The sequence below is a fragment of the Hydra vulgaris genome, chromosome 11 (assembly GCF_038396675.1).
Source record: "Hydra vulgaris chromosome 11, alternate assembly HydraT2T_AEP".
NCBI classification, from domain to species: domain Eukaryota; kingdom Metazoa; phylum Cnidaria; class Hydrozoa; order Anthoathecata; family Hydridae; genus Hydra; species Hydra vulgaris.
Window position 1 is genome coordinate 39,630,001 of NC_088930.1, and position 24,639 is coordinate 39,654,639.

General features: G+C 27.4%; 1 protein-coding gene across 1 annotated transcript in view; it reads left to right on the top strand.

Moving 5' to 3' along the window:
* The window catches only part of LOC100206823 (sorting nexin-13), a 52,875-nt gene extending 29,516 nt beyond the window's left edge, over positions 1-23,359 (top strand). Inside the window, exons 15-30 of the mRNA XM_065811048.1 lie at positions 1,902-1,966; positions 2,113-2,147; positions 2,320-2,346; positions 5,971-6,014; positions 6,111-6,201; positions 7,139-7,278; positions 7,366-7,470; positions 7,596-7,706; positions 10,452-10,553; positions 10,642-10,695; positions 11,718-11,785; positions 15,476-15,553; positions 15,664-15,732; positions 22,679-22,791; positions 22,865-22,916; positions 23,047-23,359. Coding sequence (XP_065667120.1) covers positions 1,902-1,966; positions 2,113-2,147; positions 2,320-2,346; positions 5,971-6,014; positions 6,111-6,201; positions 7,139-7,278; positions 7,366-7,470; positions 7,596-7,706; positions 10,452-10,553; positions 10,642-10,695; positions 11,718-11,785; positions 15,476-15,553; positions 15,664-15,732; positions 22,679-22,791; positions 22,865-22,916; positions 23,047-23,188 — 1,296 coding nt within the window. The 3' untranslated portion in view covers positions 23,189-23,359. The remainder of the gene's footprint in view (positions 1-1,901; positions 1,967-2,112; positions 2,148-2,319; positions 2,347-5,970; positions 6,015-6,110; positions 6,202-7,138; positions 7,279-7,365; positions 7,471-7,595; positions 7,707-10,451; positions 10,554-10,641; positions 10,696-11,717; positions 11,786-15,475; positions 15,554-15,663; positions 15,733-22,678; positions 22,792-22,864; positions 22,917-23,046) is intronic.
* Positions 23,360-24,639: the final 1,280 nt, after the last annotated feature.

Sequence of the window (24,639 nt, forward strand, 5' to 3'; positions counted from 1 at the left end):
AATGAATCTACCAAGCAAGTGTTTTTTGCAAGTGTCCTAGTTTTATCAAAAGTTCCATCAATGAAATAGTTATTCTTACTGCGTCAAAGAAATCCTCATTGTATATTTATTGGTGGTGTTGATACAGTAATAATGACCAGATTGCAGAGTTGTTTAAAAAAGAAGCATATTAATGAAGAACAACTTTTGACTTACAGATCAGATAAAGCTGAGAGATTGAGTTTTTGAGGGGCAAGTTTTTAATACTAAGACGGACTCGAGTGAAGAGGATAATGATAGTAAAGTGACAGTGATAACTTGCTTGCTACTGCTACACAAGCAGGGCAAATGAGAGCGCCCCTACCAAATCTAGCCAGCAAGTAGGAAGGAAGGAAGGAAGCAGATAGATATGGTATATCAGATCAAGCTAATGCATCCCTGGCAAATGCAGTCCTTATTGATGTTGGCATGATTACTAAGGATGATCAGAGTTTGGTTGTTGACAAGAGCAAGGTTTGGTGTGAAAGGCCTAAATTATGGAAGATTTTGTGTAAGGATATGAGGAAAACAAGTGAAAGCATCACAGGCATTTAGTTTAAGACAGAAAAGATAAAACTTTACCAAAAGTTATCAGAAACAATAAGTGCCATAGGGTTGTAACTGTTGAAGAACAAAATATAGAGGTAGAAGGATCAGGTGGGGAGTATCTCATTCATATCACACTGACATCAGGAAAAAGTATCAACATCAGCAGCATTATCTTAGTCATTTCAGAACAAATCAAGTCATTTCCAAATATGGAGTAATCTGCCAAGTTAAACTAGCTCTTGGATTTCCTTGTATGTTACATACAAACAAACCCTTGCAATTTACACATTTGAATAGTGCTACATCTGGTGCTACGAATTTTAGTGGCCCCATTGGAAAGGCACTGCAAACCTGTGAATCAAAACCAATCATTCAGTTCCAACCAATTGAATCCCAAGAGGTTATGCCGATTTTAGATGAAAATGTCTTAGATGACCTGTCATTTGACTAATTGTATCTCTATCACATAATTAATACAAATAAAAGTAGCATTGTGTGGAACTTATTGATTTGGTTACTAAGTGGAACTTATTAATTGGGTTAATGCATCTGAGCCACCATTTACTATGAGCCTATTAATTGAAGAAATTGGCCAATTCAAAGAAATGCCACTATCTGTTAAATATCCTAATCACATAAAATGTTTTGAACACTGTGTAAAACTTGTTACAGAAGCCTCTCATGTAGTTTATGGCTTTGATGCTAAAGACTGTTTTATAAGAGCCCAAGTTCACTCTTGCAGTCTCATGCCACAGTTTGAATCAAAAAAAGATTATGCGTACAACTTTGAAGATTCTATTTAATAAGTATTGTATACTTATCTACTGATACTTGTTTAATTGTGTAACAAGTATGTTCTGTTTAAATAAGGTGAAATACAAGCAATACTCCAACTTTCAGTATTAATGACTTTAGAGCAACTAAAAAAATTTATTTAAAAAAAACTTTTTTTAATAAATTTTTAAAAGTTATTTTTTTAATAATCTTTATTGTTGATATGTTTTTTCTAGAACAATTATTATCTTTAATTTTTTGATGTAGTTTTGTTCCATTTGAGACCCAAGTTAACCTATTTTTGAAGGACTTTATTTTTGGTAATATTAGAGACTTATTAAATGTTGAAAGGTCTTGAACCATTTCTTTAAATATTTTTAATAATAAATTTTTACAATTCATTGTTATTTTTTATATAGACCACATTTAGGCATTTTTTATAAGTGCTGCTTTTTAAACCACTTATATATATATATATATATATATATATATATATATATATATATATATATATATATATATATATATATATATATATATATATATATACACTTCCATAGGTTTACAAAATACTCTCTAGTCAAAAATACTATGGAACATTTTTAAACAGTACTGCTTATGTCAAGTAAGTATTAAAAAAATTTTTGAAAAAATGTCAAAGCATGCAATGTTACAATTTTTTAAGGTTAAAAAAGATTTTTTATGATGTAATAAAAATTTAGCAAAATTTTAACTATTTTAATTAAAAATTTTATATAAATTTTTTTTTAGATGTTTGGTTGATTTGGATCTAGTGAACAAATCTGGTCTGTTTTTTTTTTAACTAGTTTATGATAGACATTTATTTATATTTTATTAACAAGAAATTGTTTAGAATATTTTTTTATAATTTGACTAATATAAAATTTTTGCTTTTATTATTTTATGTTTGTGTGTTGTTTTCATAGATATATATTTATTATTTATTTGTTACTTTAGAGGATGACCAGTCTTTGCATAATGCAGGTAATTGAATTTTATAAGATAGGCTATTGTACTGCTAAATTATTAATACAGCTTTGTTGTCACTTTTATATTATTTTACAACTATGATTTAACTTGATGTTTTATAATCATGGTATAAACTATAAACATGGTGTTTTTTTTTAATTGTTTATTGAAAAAACTAAATTTATATAATAAAATCAAAAATGGATAATTACTTTACAAATGATAGTGTTGAATTAAGTTACAAAAATTATCTTAACAAAATTCAGATTGAATTAGACAATGCAGACTGTTACTTTGTAAAGAGAACAGTAAAGAAACTTGAATTGTTCTAAACATTGCAATTTATAGATCTACTAAAGCTGATTATTTGATAAAAATCAAAAAAAAATCCCTGTTTAATTGTATCAGAACAGGAAAGAGCTAATTTGTATATAGACTACTTAACAGATGCTTCACTTGAGCTAAGAACAAACAGCTTTAATCACCTAAATTATTCCAAATATCTTCCATTTCATAATGTTACTTGAGATTTAAAGTCAGTATCTAATGAATCAATTACACAAATTGTTAATAGTCTTGCTTCAAAAAGTAGTTGTGGTTTGGATCTAATAAGTAATAAGTTAGTTAAACATTGATTATCAGGCTGCGCTCATTTTTAAACAAAAATGATTAATAATTCTATTAGTAATGGATGTTTCTCACAAGAATTGAAGTTAGCTATAATAAAACCTGTTTATAAAATAGAAAATAAAACCATTATGGAAAGTTATAGGCCAATAAGTATATTAACTGCAAAAAAACTGTTATATATCCAATTGAGAAAAATCTTGATGATAATGGAATTATTCGAATTAATCAAAAATGCAATTCAATAGGAAGACTAATAACAAGTTGTGTAATTGATTCATTAGATACTGAATTTAATTTAAAAATTCTCAATATGATAACGGACTATAGAAACCAAAATAAAGTTGTTGCAGTCATTTTACTTGATGTAAAAAGAGCTTTTGATAGTTATGTCATAGTGTTATTTACAACAAACTCAAAAACATAAGTGCCAGTAAAAATGGATCACTTTCAAATGGATCACTTCATATTTAACAAACAGATAGCAGACGGTTGAAATATTGGAAGTTCTACATCGAAAAAAAGACTAGTAAAGTTGGGTGTAAATATATTTAAATACTTTATATAGCTTTAGCTATCACAATGTTAATGTAAACCAAATGGTCTTTGGATCAGGATTATTATTGATGACACAAGGAATATATTAACCAGAGTTAGGATTACAAAAATAAGGGACAAAACAAAAGTAATGGGTAATTTAATATCACCATTACTCATTACTTTCCAAAAAAAGTAATGATTACATTTTCCATTACTTGCCACAAACCAAGTAATCATTACTTTGCCATTACTTTGAAAAAGGTAATCATTACTGTAATCATTACTATACAACTCTATATATATATATATATATATATATATATATATATATATATATATATATATATATATATATATATATATATATATATATATATATATATATATATGATGAAAAGTCAAGGAACATGTATGAGTCCATTGCTTTTTAAAATTTGTTTAAACTAACTTTGTAGCTTGTTGTTATTATACTAGTTGAATAAATTTTTGGGTCAAACTTTTTAATGCTGACGAACCTTGACTAACAGTTGACAAACTTTTTAGTTTTTTGTAAAGTTAGTCAACTAACTTTGTAATCTGCTGTAATTAGTTAAAAAAGTTTTGGCTTTAATAAAAATTGTTAACTAACTTTTTAGTTTGACTAACATTAGTTGAATAACTTTTTACTTATAAATCTTGTAATTATTGTTATATAAACTTTTTTTTTTGGTTATTGTTGTGCAGCTGTAGAGTGCTCTTGTAATAAGCAAGTTTAATTCTCTTGCAATTAACAAGTTGTTTCACATGCAAAAAGCAGATTGTTTCTCTTGCAATAGGCAGGGTGTCTCTCTTGCAATAAGTAGGGTGTTTCTCTTGTAATAAGTAGAGTGTTTCTGCTTTTTGAGAAAGAACATGGTTCTTCAGGCAAAGGTTTTAAGGTTTTTACCATTGCTTTTATTAACTCGTCGTCTCTGTTTGTTTGTTTGTCTGTGAGCATCAAATCTGGCAATCAATTTTTGAGTAACTTCCTGATGATAGATTTTCTTCAAACTTTGCATACATGCTCTTGCTTGATGACAATGCAATATTCAATAATCAGTTTTGTAATGAGACAATTAATTTAGTTAATTTTTATTAAGTTTATTTTTTATATGGGAAGAAGAATAATAATTATTAAAATAAGTATATTGATTGTTTTGATACTTATACGCGTGTTTAGCATATTTGAAGAAGGCGTTGACTTCGTATACGAAATGTCTGTGGTTCGAGACCCTCATCTTCCTGAACTTTTTTGTTTTTTTACACACGCATACATCCGAATGTTAATAAAATAAAACAGTAATATCAGAAAAATTGATTGCAAAATTTGTGTTTTAATAACGTATAAAATCATTGGGTTTTAAAGATTCATTTTTAATTTTACTTGTTGTTTTGAAGTTAGAAGTTACAATTAAGAATTGAGAATTGAGATATAAGAAATGATTTAAATTTGATTAAAAGAAAAAAAAATTAATTCAAAACTAACTAGTTGCTAATCTCCCTGAGTTTTTTATTATTTTTAATTTTGATGAAGAGTTTGTAGTTAGAAATTAACAACTTTATTTACCATATTAATGAAGTTGTTAATTTCTAACTATTATATTTTGTATTAACATTCGAAAGCATATATTTTTTAAATGCTTATAAAGTCTTTGACTAATGTGGAGTGAGTGAGGCAGTATAGTATTCTTTAAATAAAAAGATACAGTTCTATTTTCATATAGCAGTATTTAAAATATTGCTGTTTGAAAAAATGCCATACTTGGTTATATTTAATAATTTTTTTTTTTAATTTATTTTACAATTTAGTTTACAATTTATTTTACAATTTAATTTTATTGCAACCTACCACCTTTAGTTGTTTTTCTTTAATTTGCATGTGACACTTTTCTACTTTTTACATTATTGGAATCATAAAGTTTAATTGTTTTTTAGACAAATTGAAAGTTATGCTCCAGTTATCTATATATTTTTTTAAAATTCACACTTTCAACATAAGTTGAAAATCTTTTTTCTCTTCTTTACCTATAACTTGTTCCAACAAATTGTAATTCTATGTTAAAAACTTAAAAACTTACAAATATAATTATAAGTTCACTTCTTCTAAAATAGAATTAAGGAGACTTTTTTCACAATATCTCACCTTTTTTTTTTTACATTTGACAAGTTTAAATGGAGCTTATTTCAGTTTGAGGCTTGCTGCTGACTTTGTATATTAAAGTTGTTCACTAATTCAATTATGTCAAGCAGATATATAAATATTTTATATGTCAAAGTATCTTTTAAATATTTTTTGCTTTTTTCACTGTTTATTGATATTATAAATTTATAAGTATAATTTATACCAATTAGTTATCCACTTAGTTACACTAATGGTAAAGCTTTCGCTAAATTTTTAAAAAATAATTTATGAACAAAGAAAAGTTTGCAACTTTTTCATTTGGATTGATTTAGATGACAGATCTCGTACTATGTCTGTAGTGTCTAATGCAAGTAATGTATGCTTTTATTTTATAATCTTTAAAAATCAAAAATTTTACTTATTATTTTGAAGTGTCTTTTAAAAATAAATTTATTATATATGGTGTAATTAGCATTCTAGAATAATGCATGATGAGCCACCCTTTATGCAACCATGGACTCCAGACAATGATTTGAGAATTTCAGCTCTTATAGGTCAAGCAAGTGAGTTGTATTTGTTCAAAAAGTAAAAAATATATTTTTTTAAATTTTGTGAACTATTTTATATTTACTTCATTCAACTTATTCTCTTTAATCAAAGTTATAAATTTAGCACTCTTTAACGTTAGCATAAATTAACAAAATTGTAACAAAAAATCAGTAAAACAGTGTGCTTATAAATACAATCTATTTATTAATACAGTGTATTTATTATAAATATTATTATAAATAATATACAGTGTATTTATTTTTATTTTATTGCAATTGTTAAATAAAAGTTAAATTTTATAAAAGTATCTATTTCAAAGATATTTTATATTCTGTTTTAAAAAATCAAAAAAGATTTAAAAAAAAACAAAGTGGAAATGCAAGGATTTGAACTTCAGAATCCTGTGAGCTGAACACTTTGGCCATTAAAACTAAGTTCAGAGCATACATATATGTATGTTTGTAAATATATATTTGTTGGTATATATATATATATATATATATATATATATATATATATATATATATATATATATATATATATATATATATATATATATGTGTGTGTGTGTTTGTGTATGTGTACTTATACACACTTATACAGATTATATCAGTGAACAGAATATATTTGCACTGTGTAAGCCTAAGTTCTAAAATTGTATACTATTGCTTTAAAGGGTTTTGCCAGAGCACTAACAGACATTAGTTTCAAGAATGTGTTGGGTACAATTCTAACAAATATAAACTAAAATTTAATAAATAGATTTGATTCTTTTTTTTAAAACAGATTAAAGTTTGACATGACATTATGTTTACAATCTAGATCTAAAAGGTTCATTAAAAAAAATCAAAACATTTAACTGTATTAGTTATGACAATTTATAGCTAATAAATGTTATATATTCATACAAAAAAAGTTATATGGATATGTAAAAAAGAAATTTTGATTTAGATATAATGAATAATGGAAGCAAATCATATGCTATATATACCATTCATGTGTGTCGTACAACAAGTGAAGGCTCTCGAAACTGGACTGTCATAAGACGGTACTCAGACTTTCATGATTTTCACATGCAGTTAAGAGAAAAGGTTTTACCTAAATTTTCATGTACATAAAAATTTTGAAAAGTAAAAAGTTACTTTCCAAGAATACTACCCTGTAATTTTTATTATCAGTACGAATCGCTGCATTGGCTTCAGTTGCCTGTTAAAAAAAAGTTTGGTAACATGGACCAAGATTTTATTGATAAAAGAAAATACGCTCTTGAAAATTATTTGCAGGCATGATTTGATTGTTAACATTTAAATAATAAAATTTGTATGAATAATTATTTGGTTTTAAAATAAATTTTTAGATATGGTTATGTTATAGAAAAATTTTGAATAAAATTGAAAATTTTGTTTAGCCTTTGCTTGATACAACTTTACTTGCTGAAAATCCAGGCTTGTTTGAGTTGGTTGTTGGTTTCCTTGAGCAAGGAGAGTACTATCCTGGAAAGTCAGCAATGGCCAGAAAGGTTTCTTGTTTAACTATTTAATGAAATAGTGTTTTGTTTAATTATGTTATGTTATGTTTAATATATTTAATAGATTTTTATAACAATTAAGATAAGGGTTCTGGTTTAAGATCAACCCCTCTACCTTCTCTTATTTTCTAATTTTTTAAACGATGTAAAAATTTTCTCACATAGTCTAAGGCCACTTTTTCTGGAAACTGTTTAATGCCACTGTTTAATGTTGTCAGGGTCTATAACTTTATCCCATTCATTGTTCAATTCATTGTCTTTTAATTCAAGCCTAAGTATTATAGAAAAAAAATTAAGATTTAAATAATTCAATATATGATAAAATCAAATCAGGTGTTTATAAGTATTTGTAAATAAGTACTTATTTGTTTTGCAGTTAGTTATCTTTCAACATGAAACTGTAAATTTGTTTGTTTTAACAACTGTTCTTATGCCTCAACAAAATAACAAAAAATACAAAAAAAAATTCAGTATATGAGGAGACATTTTGAACATTGCATTAGCAAAAAAAGTGTAAAGATATTGCTTAGAAATCACATTTTTATTTCTTGACACGTTTTGTAGTTATATACTACATTTTCACATCATCTCTAGCCTTTACTCAACCAGGAGCCTTAAGGCAGTGGATTTTTTTACATGAATTACATGATACCAGTAGCAAGGTGATAGTGATGATCCTGAACCTGATCTGACTTTCACACCATATAGTTACATTTTTAATTTTAAATTTCAAAGCTTTAATAATCTTCTCTGCAAATTGTAAACCAAAAACAGCATAACAATCAAGTAACTCATGTCTTGGTATATTAATAGATTGTAATGGAATTACTTGGGTTTTTGACATTCGAATTATATGGGTCACTTCTTCTGTATCATATATACATTATTGATAAATAACAGCACCATATGCTTCACAAAATGCATCAGTAAAAATGTGTATTAATCTAATTGTAACTGTTGAAGTTGTTTATAATTATGTTTATAAGTTGTTTATAGTATCATGAGTTCGTTGTATAATGAACTTTTTTCTTGGTAACTATAGAAATTATTGTCTAAAGTAAAGTAAGTAAATAAAGTAAGTTATTACATTCATATCATTTTTCTTGACATCTTCTTATAATATTATTGTACTCATCTCCAAGACTTTGGTTTTTTAATTAGATGATTTTTAGTGTGTTTCAATAGATTTAATCCAATTGTTTAGTTATGGTGCAACTGTCCAAGGTAATTTTAGCTCATAATTTCTTTTTTCCAATTTTTAGCAAACTTGTCGCTCTATTATTCATCAATTTCAATTTTCCATAACTTTTTTATTGTGTTGTTGTTTAAATATCTTTTTACTTAAAGTTACTAATACATGTTCATCCAAAGAGTGTGAGCTGGGAAACTGGTTCATCATTTTATTTTAGTTTTTCTAAATGCATACTTTAACTCAACATAATCCATATCAATTAGAATTTCAATATTTAGTTTTAATCCAATATTTATAAATGCAATGTTTCTTAGATGGTTCCACTTTTTTGATGGTTTTTTTTTTTTTTTTTTTTTCACCATCTTTGCTTCCAACAAAGCTGCAAGCAACCACTATCAGAGTTGGAAGTTACTGGAAGAAAAAAAATAAAGTTTATAGAGCAAGATAACAATACACATACGACTTAAAAAATTGCAAATTATATTAATCAGGAAAACAAGATGAATGAAGCAAATTCCCAAGAACTGATGTTCAAGGAAAAAAACTAGTCAATTAAGAGTTTTTGGAGCACTTTAGGAAGAGTTACAGAAACTCGATGAGACTTTATTGAATGATAAGTAGCATGGAATATATTTTAGTAGATGGCACAAAAGATGCTAGCTCTTTAGAACAGTGCCCATTATAGCGTTTGTAGAAAAGAAAAAAGAAGCAACATGGAGATTATTGCCAACCTCATTTTTACTAATTCCGAGAGCTGCGTATATATATATATTTTTTTTTATTTCGAAATTATATATATATATTTTTTATTTCGAAAAGTAGTGACAGCGCGCAAGTCGGTTGGCCTTGCAATACTGCACAAGTTGTTAGTTTTTTTTTCGTCTTCTGTAAAGTTGGTAAAAATGACTTATGTGGTGTTGTTAGCTAAAGAATGATATATATATATATATATATATATATATATATATATATATATATATATATATATATATATATATATATATATTATTCTTATATATTTTTCAGTAAAATCAAATTTTTATATACTTAAATTTAGATTTTTGACCTCAATTTTTTTATTTAATATTGAATTTATATCAAAAAACATTTTTATAACAAGAAATTAATATTCTTATACTTAAAACAAAAATTATCCACTAAATTAGAAAAAATGTCAAAATAGTGTCACCCCCTAATCATTTTTTAAATAATTATTTAAGGGGTGATACACTTTTTTGACTTTTTCTAATTTAGTGGTTAATTTTTGTTTTAAGTATAAGAATATTAATTTCTTGTTATAAAAATGTTTTTTGATATAAATTCAATATTAAAAAAAAATTTGGGTCAAAAATCTAAATTTAAGCATACAAAAATTTGTTTTTATTGAATAATCATCAGGGGGTCATGATTTTTCAATATTTTTTGACATATTTTTTGACATCGTATATATATAGATATTTGTATGTACCTATGTATGTATTAATAAGCTCTTGCTTATGTTTATATTGTATTTAAAAGCAATGTATTGTAACTCTATCTTTTAGATTGATCACATTATCAATCCACTCCAAAATTCAATTTCCAGTGTCTCCAAGTCTGTCAAATCAAAAGCTGATTTTTGGATTAAAAAAAATAACTCAATTACGGTGTGATTTGTTTTTATTTTAAAATTTTCTACGTTTTTATAATATAATTGTTTAATAGTATTTAAACATAAAACATTTTTAAAATCAGAATTTAGACAGAGATACAAACATAGGAAAATTGTCAGATGCATTAGATAGTGAGGTAAATATTTATATTTTTGTTATATTTTTAATTTTATAAAGTACTGAATTATTTAACTTTTAATTGTTATTTTTATGTTAATTTTGCACAGTTTCTTAAATGCAATTGAAAAAAAGTTGAATAATTTTTAATTAAATTTTTTTAAAAAAAAGGATATTTTTTTAATTTTTGCAAAGCTAAGTTTTTTTTAATGAAAAACTTTTTTAAATTAAACCTGAATCATTATTTGGTTGTTTGTTGGTCTTCAGTGCACTATTGCACTCATAACAAGTTGTATAACTACTGTAAGATTTTTTAATTTTATTATTGATTTGGATGTATTAAAGGTCATTATTTGGATGTATTAGTGTACTGTTGCACTTAGAATGAGTTGTATCACTGTTACAATATTTTGTACTTTTATTTTTTTGTAGTCTTTTAGGCCTGTGTATTACTGTGTATTACTGCACTTAGTTAAACAAGTTGTATAACTACTATATGGTTTTTTAGTTTTATTGTTGATTTGGTTGTCCTGTAGATCTTCAGTACAATATTATATTCAGGATGAATCATATCACTATTACAGTTTTTAGTTTATTGTTGATTTAATTAGGTCTTTTGTTGATTTAATTAGGTTGTTAGTGGACTATTGCCCATAGGATAATTGTAGGTTTTTAGAGGACTATTTCTTTCTGGAGAGTTGTAGGCCTTTAGTAGACTATTGTTCTTAGGATAATTCTAGGGACAATAATCTTTAGTATACTACTGCCATTTGGATAATTAAGGGTCTTGGACTATTGCCCTTTAGATAATTGTAAGTCTTTAGCAGGTCTATTGGTATAATGCCCTCTGTGCAAGTTGTATAGCTATCACATTTTTGCTTCATTATTAATTTGTATTAATGTTGTATTGCACTTTATACTATTTATTGAGGTTCTCTTGGAGGTTCGAAATATCAGGAGTTTACTGTATAAGTAAATTTATAGTTATTTGTAAAGTATTAAGTTTAACTTAAAAGTGTTAATGATAAACTTTTATCGTAGGTTGTTGATAACATACCTTTAAGAATATTGTTGTTGTTGATGGACGAAGTATTTGATTTGAAGGAAAGGTAAAATATTTCTTTTGAATTTTAATATCTTAATCTTATAATATATATTATTGAACCTAATGCTGCTGCAGTTACTCATTAGCGTGTATTTGCACAAAATTCATAGTAGCCGTTAATGGCCAGAAAGTGTTGCAGCACTTTTTTAATAAGAAAATGTTAACAAAAGCCTATGCAAATATCTAACTTATGGTGCTAATAAGTTGTAAATAGTGTGAAAAAAAATGTAATGAAATTTTAATAAAAACTTAAATAAAGAAAAAAATTAGTAATCCCATCCCATTTTTTTTTTATAGAAGTTTACAATTTTTGAAATAAGAAGTTATAAAGTTTTGAAGATTATTTGTTAACTCAAAACAAAGACTTTGAAGATTTTTATTTTACTTACTAAAACTTATTGATATAAAATGACTAAATAAAGAACAAATATAAAAATAGTAAGTGTAGTGTGGAAAAATAGTAGTAAATTGTAGTGTGAAATAGACTTACCATGACACATTCTACGGGTCAGATAAGTCCATTATTTGCGCAATTTTTTTAATTTTATTTCCATATATAATGTTCTTTTTCTACAGTTTACTAAAAAATATTGAAGTAAGGAATAAGTATTGAAACAGTCTATGTGGAATAGGCTTAACAAGACCAGTATTTTACAGGTCCTGACAGCTAGTTGTTATTATTATGGGACCAATAAAATATTCATTGCTATCAACGTGATAGCAATGAAAATTTCGTTTATAATAACAAAAATATTATTTGTTATTTTATGATTAGTGAAAAAGTTTAAATGTTTTTTAAATCATTTTATTTCATGCAGGTTTTCTTTCATTTTCATTTCTTCATAAACAATCTTTATCATCTATATAACTTTAAGGAAGAACATATTTAAAATTATTATTTTATTTAAAATAGTTTTTCAAAACTTGATTAATTAAATTCCTTAATTCTAAAAGTTGTGATTATAGGAAACACACTGTGAACCACAGTAATCGTCAGGTTTGAAATCTCCCCACTCAGATTTTATTTTATATATACTTAGTTACATATAGAATAATTAATAATTGATTACTTAAAACCTCTAGTTGAGTGGAAAAATGCATGAAAATCAAAAAATAAAATTGATACTTGTTAGTTATATAAATTATCGGCCATTTTCAACTAAATAACTGTAATTTGTCGGCGGTTTTTGTTTTAAACATTCTCTGGTGCACAAATTCTTAAAGTGTGATTAAATGGAAGTCAGCAATATATGTGCTGTTTGTTTTAAAACCTTTGGTAAAAAGTCATCAAAGCTTCATAAAATAACCAAAGCTATTAAAGAAAAAATAAAAACTTTTATTTGGGATAGCTATGATCAGAGTTTAACCATCCTAAAGTTATTTGTAGCAATTGTTATAAAAACCTTTGTTGTTTAGAAAAAAATGATACAAAATACCTTTATAAGTGGCTAAACAAAATTTCTCAGGTTAGTTATTGCACTGAATTAAAAATTATATTTATGAATAAGCGTTAAATTACTTAAATTTGTTTTGTTTTTTATCAATTTTGTAAAAATAAAGAATTGTATCTCAATGAACCTCCATAAATTTGAAAGAAAAGTTATTTAGGCAGCTTATTTTAGCATTTAAGATGTGTTTCTAAATAATTTGTTATACTATTTATATTACTAGTTTGTATAGTTTTATATATATAGAATAATGGATTTAAGTAGTCATTTTTAATTTACAAGGTCATCGAAATTCAGTTTTGATCTAAACCATAAAAAGTAAATTATTCTGAATTAAGAAATATTTATTTGTTTAGATTAACCGTCAAGTTATGAGAAGAACTTCAGATCTTTTTGAAATATCAAAAGAAAAGAAAATTATTACTTCTGAGTTAAATAAAGAGAAAAATGAAAGGATGTGTTTTAAATGTTGTGGTATTGGTAAGCCAGGAATTATTCACCTTTGTGGGGATGTTCAAGCTGTAAAAAATTTAGTTAATGCAGGATATGTATTGGGATCAGCAAGTACAGAATGTGTTGCTTCAAATATCCTAAAAACTAAAATGCAAAATGAAAACATTTTGCTGGGACTTCGAACAAAAAAAGTAGTCTTGTAAGTTTAAATCAAGTATCTTTCAAAACAATTATGGAGCTTGTAAAATGTTTAGAACTATCCCAGTTTAAAACCAAAAAAATGTGTTCTATATCTAGAAAGAATCTTGGGTTTCAAAGTAGTATTGAAGGAAATATATTTGAAAATTCAATCGTTTAACACTTAATCCATGTTTTTATATACTCATGATATAATAGCAGATTGAATATCACCAATAATTTTTTCTCCAAAGGTGGCTTGCTTTACTGCTTTATTCTTTCTTAAACATTCAATAAATCAAACTTTCCTTAATCAGCAATATCACGAGCAAGAACGTCTAACTTATCTAAAAGTCGGTTGGCATTATTGGCATCAAACCCAATGCCTTGGTAACCTCTAAAAATATATAAATTGAGTTTAATCAATGCTCAAAGCCAGGCCATAGTTTTGATAGTAGATCTTAAATTATTCAATTAAAAGTACTACTACAAAGTTCATAATGCCGGAAGTGGAAAAAAAATAGGGCGTTTTAGGCTGAATTTCAAAATGTCATAATTTTTGAATCGTTTGGATTTGGGAGCTCAAAATTTACTTTTTTTTTTAATATTTATAGGTAGCACTGGTTGAAGTTTGAAAGAAATCTGTGAGACTGAAAAATATCAATTTTTTGTCCCACTTTTACATGGAATCACCCTTATAATTTGAGTTAATATATTGTTGACCCACAATAGTGTCAAAAAGTGTTTCTTCTTAAGTATTTTAATTGCATGTAAGATAAAGTATCAATAAAATTTAATACTATTTATGTAATTCTAAAACTTAGTCTAGATATTTGTTCGCATTAAATTCATTTATTATATTTTGTTATTGTTTTTTGCCTCAACTTTTTTGCTATGTTATCTGTTGGAAAATATAAGTTCAAACACTTTTTTTAATGCATTTATAATATAAGTATTTGCAAGTATAGAGTAAAATTAGGTTAAGACATGTTATAAATTTTTTTTCTTCCTAAAATTGTGTGAAATATATGAACTTCAATGATATCACTTATGTACTGCCCCTCCCCTTTTAATCTAAAGTTAAAATGTGTAAAATTTATATTTATAAATTTATAACCATTTTTACAGAGGTTCTCAATACTCCTTAATTTAACTACTGTTTTATTTCTTAGCAACAAAAAAATTGGGTGTGGGGAGACTTCAAACCTGGTGGTCACTGTGGTTCACACTGTGGTTCACTGTGGTCACAGTGGTTCACTGTGGTCACAGTGGTTCACTGTGGTCACAGTGGTTCACTGTGGTCACAGTGGTTCACTGTGGTCACAGTGGTTCACTGTGGTCACAGTGGTTCACTGTGGTCACAGTGGTTCACTGTGGTCACAGTGGTTCACTGTGGTCACAGTGGTTCACTGTGGTCACAGTGGTTCACACTGTGGGTGTGGGGAGACTTCAAACCTGGTGGTCACTGTGGGTGTGGGGAGACTTCAAACCTGGTGGTCACTGTGGGTGTGGGGAGACTTCAAACCTGGTGGTCACTGTGGTTCACAGCGAGCACCACCTTTTATCTTTTTTGTTTTTTAACATTTAGTTTTTTAAAAAAAAACTTCTTTTTTCAGAAACCAGTGGCTACGCAGGCGCATTGTGTCAATTTTGAGGGAGATAATTAAAGCCACTTTTGGTGATCGAATAAATAGGTATACGGGAAATATTGTTTATATTTTGCTTTATGGTTTTTCATTTTATCATTTTTTAGTTTACTAAATAAAATAAAAATTTGTAAAATAGATTGTTTTTTATATTTAAGGAAAATTGTTGATTGGCTTGATTTTGCAACAAACTCGCCACAAATTGCTGAATACTTGAAACAGTTTAGGTAATGATAATAGACATATCTTTTGTTTTGTTTTGAATTAAATTATTTCAAGTTCATATACCTAATACTAAATAACCAAGGTATAACTCAATACTTAAAAAACTCTTACCAAATCCAATGTGCATGTTAAATCATGTATTTTTAAAACCCTACAAATTCTTGGTATGCTCAAACAACATTTACTTATATAGATTAAAATACAACAACAATATTGTATAGTATTTTTGTAAAAAAATTTAAAACCCTACATTGAATAGCATGTCTCTGTTTGGGTAACTTTTAATGTCCATATAGCTTCGTTTGAATCTATTTAACGCAGAACAATTAGGTGGGTTCCAATTCTAGGTTATAGTTGTGAACAAGTTGAAAGAAATAATTTACCACTGTTAGAGCTTCAAAATCTACTAATATGTTGGAGTATGTTTAGTGTCAAAGTCTACAAGTCACCTAGTAGACCACCTTAACCAAAACATAAATATCAAAGTTAGTATATACTTAAAAATTATTCATTCTATTGACTTAGTCAGTAGTATATATTTCTTACATTTTATCAACTAAACTCATTTTGTGTTGTTACGTGATTTTATTGCAAACTTGTTTGCCACAATACAACTTGTTTAAATAAATATTAAATAAATTAAATTGTTAAAAATATTAATGCTGCAAACGATGTTAAAAATATTTATATAAGACAAAATAGTAGAAAAAACAACAAAGAAATTACTCAACAGTGAATTCTATTAAAAATAGACTTGATTTTTGTTTGCAGAAAAAGTTTGGAAAAATATTTTTCAAAATTATTGTTTATAGTGGGGTACATACCCTGCTTGTATGACTAATATTTATGATGCATTACAATTTGTTAATAATAATGCAAATAGCCATGATAGACTTAACTTTAAATAATAATTTCTTTCATAATAATTTTTAAAGAAAAATGACTTGCATATATATTCATATAATGCAAACAATTCTTGCAAATTGCAGTATATCGGCAGAATGTTTGCCCATGTTGTTGCAATAGTTTTTAGAGCTTGTTTGTTATCTACAAATAGAGATTATTTAGTATCTATAAATCAAAATCATCTATTTTCATTTAACAGTATACTCTTAGGTGTTTAATACACGGTAGGGGACATTGAATAACTTTTAGAAAATTTTTCCACCCACCTAAAGCTTATTAAAAAGACCCTCTCCCATTTACTAATTTTTACTTTTTATCAGCAACAAAAAAAAAATTTCAAAACAAAAACAAAAAAGTCAGAAACTTGTCAACTTTTAAAAAATTTTGTAAATTTCGTATTGTCAAAACTTAGGTTTTCATTTATTTTATACGGTAGTATAAAACTTGTGCATTTTATTGCAAGGGGCACTATAATTAAATTGTTTTATTAATATTTTGTAAAAAGTACCACCCTTTTTTTAAGACCCCATTATTGTCATATCCTTAGATTTTAATTTTTCACAAAAAAAAAACGAAATTATGTGCATATATATGGCATTTATACATAGTTATATATAACATATATGACGTCACAACACAAGATCCTATCAAAGCTTAAGGATGCAAAGGAGTCATAATTTAAGCATTAGAGTAGCAGGCAATATTTTGTCTTTTTTCGGGTTAACAAGGTTAACTTTAATGTTGTTTTATATCTGTTAGTAAATTTATATCTGTTATAAATACTTAGTTATCGTTTTATTATATTTTACTTAAAAGTAAGCTAAAGTGAACTTTTAAAATGAACTTTTTCGAATCTAAAAGGAACCTTCGGTAACAGTAAAGCAAAAATATTATTCAATTTGGTAATATTTTAATAACCTCTTAAAACCAAAAATAAAACATAACTATGTGTTAAGAAACGTCTTAATGTAGCTAACAAATAAATCTTAGTAAAATGTTTTAGTTGCACAAAAGTTTTGCTGTTTTTTTATTATAAAGTCATACAAGGTTGTAGCAATTTTTATTGGGTTGGCAATAATTTTCAGAATTTTTATTGGTTTGGGAATAAAGGTTTGTAGATGCTTTAAGAGTCCTGTGGAGGTTATTTAAACTTTTCTCTGTTAACACTATATCGATTATAACTAGGGAAAGGTCAGCTAAAATTATTATTTGAGGTTTTAATCGGTTCTAACCTGCACTTTGACTCGTCAAACATAAAGTTATTTTTATCCAATTTGTTTCTTTTTAAGAAGCACTTAAAACTCTTAATAAACAATTCATCATTTTTTAAATAACACAATATTTTATATTCTTGACATGCTTCATGTTAAGATACAACATTTTTAAAACTTTGGAGAGTAACTTTAAAATTTAAGACGATTTTTAACAGTCTGTATTTATCAATATTTTCAAAAATCTTAAAAACATACCTAAAGAAGATCGAGGATACTTTAAGGTACCTGACGAGAATACTAGAAATATTTTATTAACGAAATAAAATTTTATATATATATGGTATTTATATATGTGTGTGTGTGTGTTCAGTATGCAAAAAAAGTAATCACTAAAAATACTTAAAAAAAAAAAAAATAGTTAAAAAATACTTAAAAAAAACTAAATGTTTTAAAGATTGCATCAAAAAATGAATCGTTGGTTAAAATATTTGAAATTTTTTTCTAGATATTTTGTATTGTTTTATAAATCTCTTTGTGTATTGGTGAATATATTGCTTTTCAAACCTATTGAGTTTTACGCAATTGATCTGATGCATAAAATTTACTGCAAAAAAAGTAGTTGTACACTAAGAAACATGATCGGATTGGAACCATTGCTAGTGTGGCTAGCAGAGGACCAAAACGCAAGATCACCACTGCAATTGATTGCAATATCAGTTTGCAAAAAAGCGCACATTTTGTGCTCAGATGAGTCAAAATACAATCTAGGCTCATCGGTCAAGAGAGTGTGGCAAAAAAAAGGAGAAGCTTATAATTTGAGTTGTTTGCAAGGTAGTGTAAAGCACGGATAAAGAAATGTGATGGTTTGGGTAGTATGAGTTGGAAAGGAGAGGGAAATTGATATTTATTGATGACAAATTGGATGCTTCAATGTATTGTGAAATTCTAGATGTATATTTTAGATGTATATATACATTTATAAATATATGTATATTTATGTATATATACACTAAAAGCTTAAACAGATATATAATACACCGCTTAAACAGGTATGAAGATAATGTATTTATTTATCCTACATCCCCATATACATAATCCACATATACATACATATACAGTAGCGTGCAAAAGTAACCGGACAAGAACATAACTTTTGAATGAAAAGTCCAATTTCTTTCAAATTTTCACTGAAATGTCAAAAAATTGATTACAAATCTAAAAACAAATGAATTTTTACTAAATCTAAGCAATTTAATCTTAAAAATTCATTTAATTAAAATATGCGCATGCAAAAGTATCTGGACAAAAAAAAAACTTGAATAAGATTTTTTTTTTAAACATTTTTTTCAATTGAAAATGCTTTATTTTAAAGTATTGCTTTAGTACTTTGTCGGGAAGCCCTTAGCATTAATTACTGCTTGTTAGTTTTTACTGTTGGTAGCTGGTATTTAGGAGCGTTTTTATGGCCTTTCGGTCGACGGACATATCTAATATTATCAGATCCAAATAACATAAACTTAAATTCATCACTAAAAACTACTTTCAATCACTGTTTTCTTGCCCAAATCAAATGTTCATTAGCTTATCTTAAGCGTGCTTTTCGATTCTTTATAAAAATAAAAAGTTTCTTTGTAGGACGTCTTCTAAGTAGGTTTGCAGACCTCAAAAGACGTTTGATTTTGTTAATACCACATTTTTCATTATAAAGTTCTTTAATTTCAGCATTTACCATGACAGCATTTTGCGTGGAACATTTTTCAGGGCTCGAGGAAGGATATTTCAGCAGGATAATGACTCAAAAGACACTTCAACCCTTATAAAAGACTTTTTCAAAAACAAAAAAATTCAATTAATGGAATTGACATAGCAAAGTCCTGACCTTAATTCTATTGAACATCTATGGAAACAAATAGATTGACGAATTTCAGGTTGAAAATCAGCAAGTAAATTTGATTTATTGAATATCCTAAAACAAGAATGGCGAAAAATCAAAATTATTGTTATTATGAAGCTGGTGGACTCAATTCCTTGTCACTGTCAAGCGTTAATTAATGCTAAGGGCTTCCCGACAAAGTACTAAAGCAATTTTCAATTTTAAAAATGTTAAAAAAAAAATCTAATTCAATTTTTTTTTTCTGTCCGGATACTTTTGCACGCGGAAATTTTAATTAAATGAACTTTTAAGATTAAATTGCTTATATTTAGTAATAATTCATTTGTTTTTAGATTTGTAATCAATTTTTTGACATTTCAGTGAAAATTTGAAAGAAATTGGACTTTTCATTCAAAAGTTATCTCAAGTTATGCTCTTGTCCGGTTACTTTTGCACGCTACTGTATATCCTACATCCACATACATATATATGCATTTATATATAGTTAGACATATGCATACATACATACATACATACATACATACATACATACATACATACATACATACATACATACATACATACATAAAAAAACGCTCGTTACAGTAGGTGCATTAAAGTACAATACAAAACACATTACATTTTATGGCATAGTAACATTTATTTAATTACACAATGAGTGAAATTATAATATATTTTATTATGCCGTTAAAAAATATCAAATAAAAGTAAAATAACGTATTAATAATTATTTATTATTTAGCATACTTAGCTTATTTAGCATAAAAGTGAACTAGTTTGTTACATATAAAACTAATCATAAGTAGGTATTTAAATTGTTGTTAATAAGAAAACGCTCAACAACCTTGTTTTTAAAAAAAATTTATAGCAATTTTACCTGTCGGAGATTTTTTACAGTTAACCATCTTTTTTTTATTTGATTTGACCGAAATGAGTCGAAATATACATGATATATATATATATATATATATATATATATATATATATATATATATATATATATATATATATATATATATATATATATATATATATATATATATATATATATATGTATATATATATATATATACAATGGCGGCACAAAGTAAGGACAAATCCGACAGAATCTAGCATTTTTTACATTTAAGAGATTTTTAGAGATGTATGTTTTCTTATCTAAATTATTGAACACTACATACAGAGTAAACACATATGTAAAATAAACTTTGTTTTAATAATATTTGGTATGGTATCCACGAGCTTTAATCACACACCTCATACGGCTAGGCATTGAGGCAAAAAGACCATCGATTGTTGTCTGTGGGAGATTGTTCCACGCGCCTTGTAACAATACCCACAGGTCATCCAAATTGGATGGTTTCTTTCTCTCAATGCTCTTAGACATGACACTCCATAAATTCTCGATGGGGTTCATGTCTGGACTCTGAGCAGGCCAGTCGAGTACGTCCACTCCATTTTGATAAAGGAAATTGGTTACCTTCTTTGCTTTATGACATGGCGCTTTGTCATGCTGGAAGATAAACCGATTTCCTTGTTCAAACAGAGTATCAGCAGATGGTAGCATTGAGTCCTGAAGCACCCCAATGTATTGGCCTTGGTTCATGGACCCAATGCACCGATACAACTGCCCTACCCTGTGTCCAGACATGCACCCCCATATCATAACACTACCACCGCCATGTTTCACAGTTTGAGCAATACAGTCTTTCTTAAACTTTTCACCAACTCTTCTTCTAACAATCAGTCTCTTTGCCCCACGGAATAGTTGAAATAAACTTTCATCGGAAAAAACAACGTTTTTCCAGTCCTCGATAGTCCAGTCTTTGTGCTCCCTGGCAAAGACCAACCGTTGCCGGACATTGGCGGCAGAGAGCAAAGGTTTCTTTGCTGCCACACACCCTCTTAATCAGGCTTTTTGTAGTCTCTTCCGCACAGTTCTGGAGGCCAAATTAACTCCATGTTCCTCCGACAGTCTCCGGCTTAGTTGTGGTGCAGTCAGGCGACGATCCTGAAGTGACATGCGGACCAGCACCCAATGGGTATGAGCCGTCGTCTTCTTTGGCCTTCCGGAACGTGCCTTGTCTGCTGTAGAACCTGAATTCTGATATTTCTCAACAATTTTCCTGATGCCGCTTGCAGTAGAACCAAGAATTGTTGCAATTTTACTATAATTTTCACCATTTTCTGCCATGAAAACAGCACGGAGGCGCTCTTCCTGGGACAAGCGACGATATTTTTCTACAACAAAAAATACTGATATTAGATCATTAAATTAAACTAAAACAGACAAAAAAATATTAATACTGATAGTGAAGCTGTCAAAATGGAAGCAGATGCTAATAAAACACAAAAAAGTTGGCTAAAGTAAAAAAACTTGGTGGAGAATACCTTAAAACTCAATAGTTACCCTTGACTGCTGGTTCTCAGTAACCATATCGGGCTTTAGATGACCTTAAATGACCTTAAATGACCTTAAATGGTATATACTGACTCAATATGTGATTGGTAATACAATGAACACATATTTTCTACCAATTAATAATGATGACATTAATATCACAATGAAGGCACATCACTTACCTCTACTGTCTTGTTTCCTATGCTTAAAATATGATAAACAACTTTCCAATATGTTATATTAATTTATCTAAAAAAACATGTGCTTGCTGCTAAGGTAAACAGGAAGTGCAACGGTATTGACGTGTCAACACAACAGAGATCAATAAATGTAGCTATGACGCTTTCATCTGGTAATTATTTGGACAAAATTTGCAGTTGATTTAATTTTTGCTGTATTTGTCCTTACTTCGTGCCGCCACTGTATATATATATTATTATTATTATTATTAATATTATTATTATTGTTTCTTGGTATTACCTTTTTTTTTTTCTTAATTTTTTTTTTAATGTAAATCAATTTACATAATTTAGGGATGCTTACTGGCCAGGTGGCGTACTTGCCGAGGCTACGCCGGAAAGAGACATAGATACAAGGAGAAAAATGAGAATGGTAACAAAAGCTAAGATGCTTGGTAGCATACCAGGTGCGATATTTTATTAGAGTTTCGAGTTTTTTCAATATGAGTTATTTAAAATAATTATACATTTGCTTTTAAGATGAGCTCCGTAGATTTTTGGGATCTGAAGCAGTTCGTGAAGGTACCAGCAGGTGAAATCTTTTGTTTACAATTGCTTGTTTGATTTTTTGTCTGTTTTTATTCATTTATCTTATTTTTATTAAAGTAAAATTTTCATTCAGTTGTTTGACTGTTTAAGTATTCGAAATATTTCTATTTTAGAGTGTTCGAAATGTTTCAACATAGCAATCTAAATAAACGCTTATTTTACGTCTGCTTTGAAGCTTTGGTTGAAGAGATATTTGTTGATAACAAGTTCGGTGAAATCTTCAAAAGAATTCATAAAAAGAAAACAACCGAATAAATTCGATTTTTTTTAATACAAATCTTTAAAAAAAAACAACTGAACAAGTAAAACTTTTTATATGGATTCATGAAAAGAAAATTGCCAAATCATAGTCAACATTTTAAAAAACTATTTATTTTTTCAATTAATTTATTTTTTTATGTTAAATGTACATAATTATTTGTGTTAGACATTTTATTTTATGTTAAATTAGCCCAAAAACAATCCAGTTAAAACAAAGAATAAAACAAGCATAAAAAAATAAAGTATAAGACTACGAAATACGAGGTAGTAATCATATTGGTTATTTATTGAAGCCTTTTTTTTTTGAGAGGGCATATCCATAAAGTACTAGGGTGTTCTAAAAAAAACAGCATATCTAAAAGTCTTTATGTTTTCTCGTAACAACATTGTAACTCTTTAGTAACAATTTCCGTATGAGTCGTCACAAAATCACTGACCCCTTTCCCCCTCCTAAAGCGTGACGTAATTTATGAACCCCTAAGCAGTTTTTTGTATTAGTTACCACCTTTGTCACTCATTACAACATTAGAAAGTGTCGTGATTTCTGCAGGTGCATCATTAATGAGGCTTCCCCAAGAATCCCTAATTTAGGCAAAAACCATGCATTCTAGTCTCATCATTTTTAAACTACTGATACTAAGCATCTTTGATTATAAGCTCAGATACAGAGTCGCTTTTTGACTTTTTTCTTCCGATTCCCATATTTTACTTGCTAAAAAACATTCTTGGTTTGTGCTATTTTAGTTCCTGTAGGGTCATTATCTTTATCTACCAAAATACACTTAAAAGCTTTCACTTAGTGTAGTGCGGTGCCCTTAAAACTAGAACAACAACCTCATATTTTCTTATCCTTTTTTCCTCCGAATAAAAAGCAGCAAGATCAGGTTTTATAAAGTTTCACAATCTTAAAAACAGGCAAAATAAATGATAATAAAACCGATCTCAGCAACTTTACTTTTATTTATTCCAGTATGGAGCATAAGAAAGAGAAGATAAGGGAGCATAAGAAAGAGAAAGTAAGAAGCATAAGAAAGAGAAAACTGATCTCAATAACTTTACTTTTATTCGAGTCTGTATAAGTAAGCCCAAGTTGAAAGAACTAATCTGAAAAAAGTTTAGATATTTTTGAAAACAAACTAAATGTAAATGGCTTAGTTATTGAAAAACTATAAAATAAAACCGGAAATACTAGAAAATAAAACTCGATGAATTGCTATGAAACATCTGAACAATAAATATAAAGTAAAAATAATTAGTATTTTTATGTTATCTTTATTGTTATTTTTATACATGTTGAGTTTTTATTAATGAGGATTTTTCTCTTGACACCTTAATCATTTAAAAAAAAAATGAAAATTCATGACTGTTTATGATAAATTATTCCAAAAAGAGTTTAGAAAAATTACATAATAGCATTTAAAGATTATTTTATGTTTTAAATTATT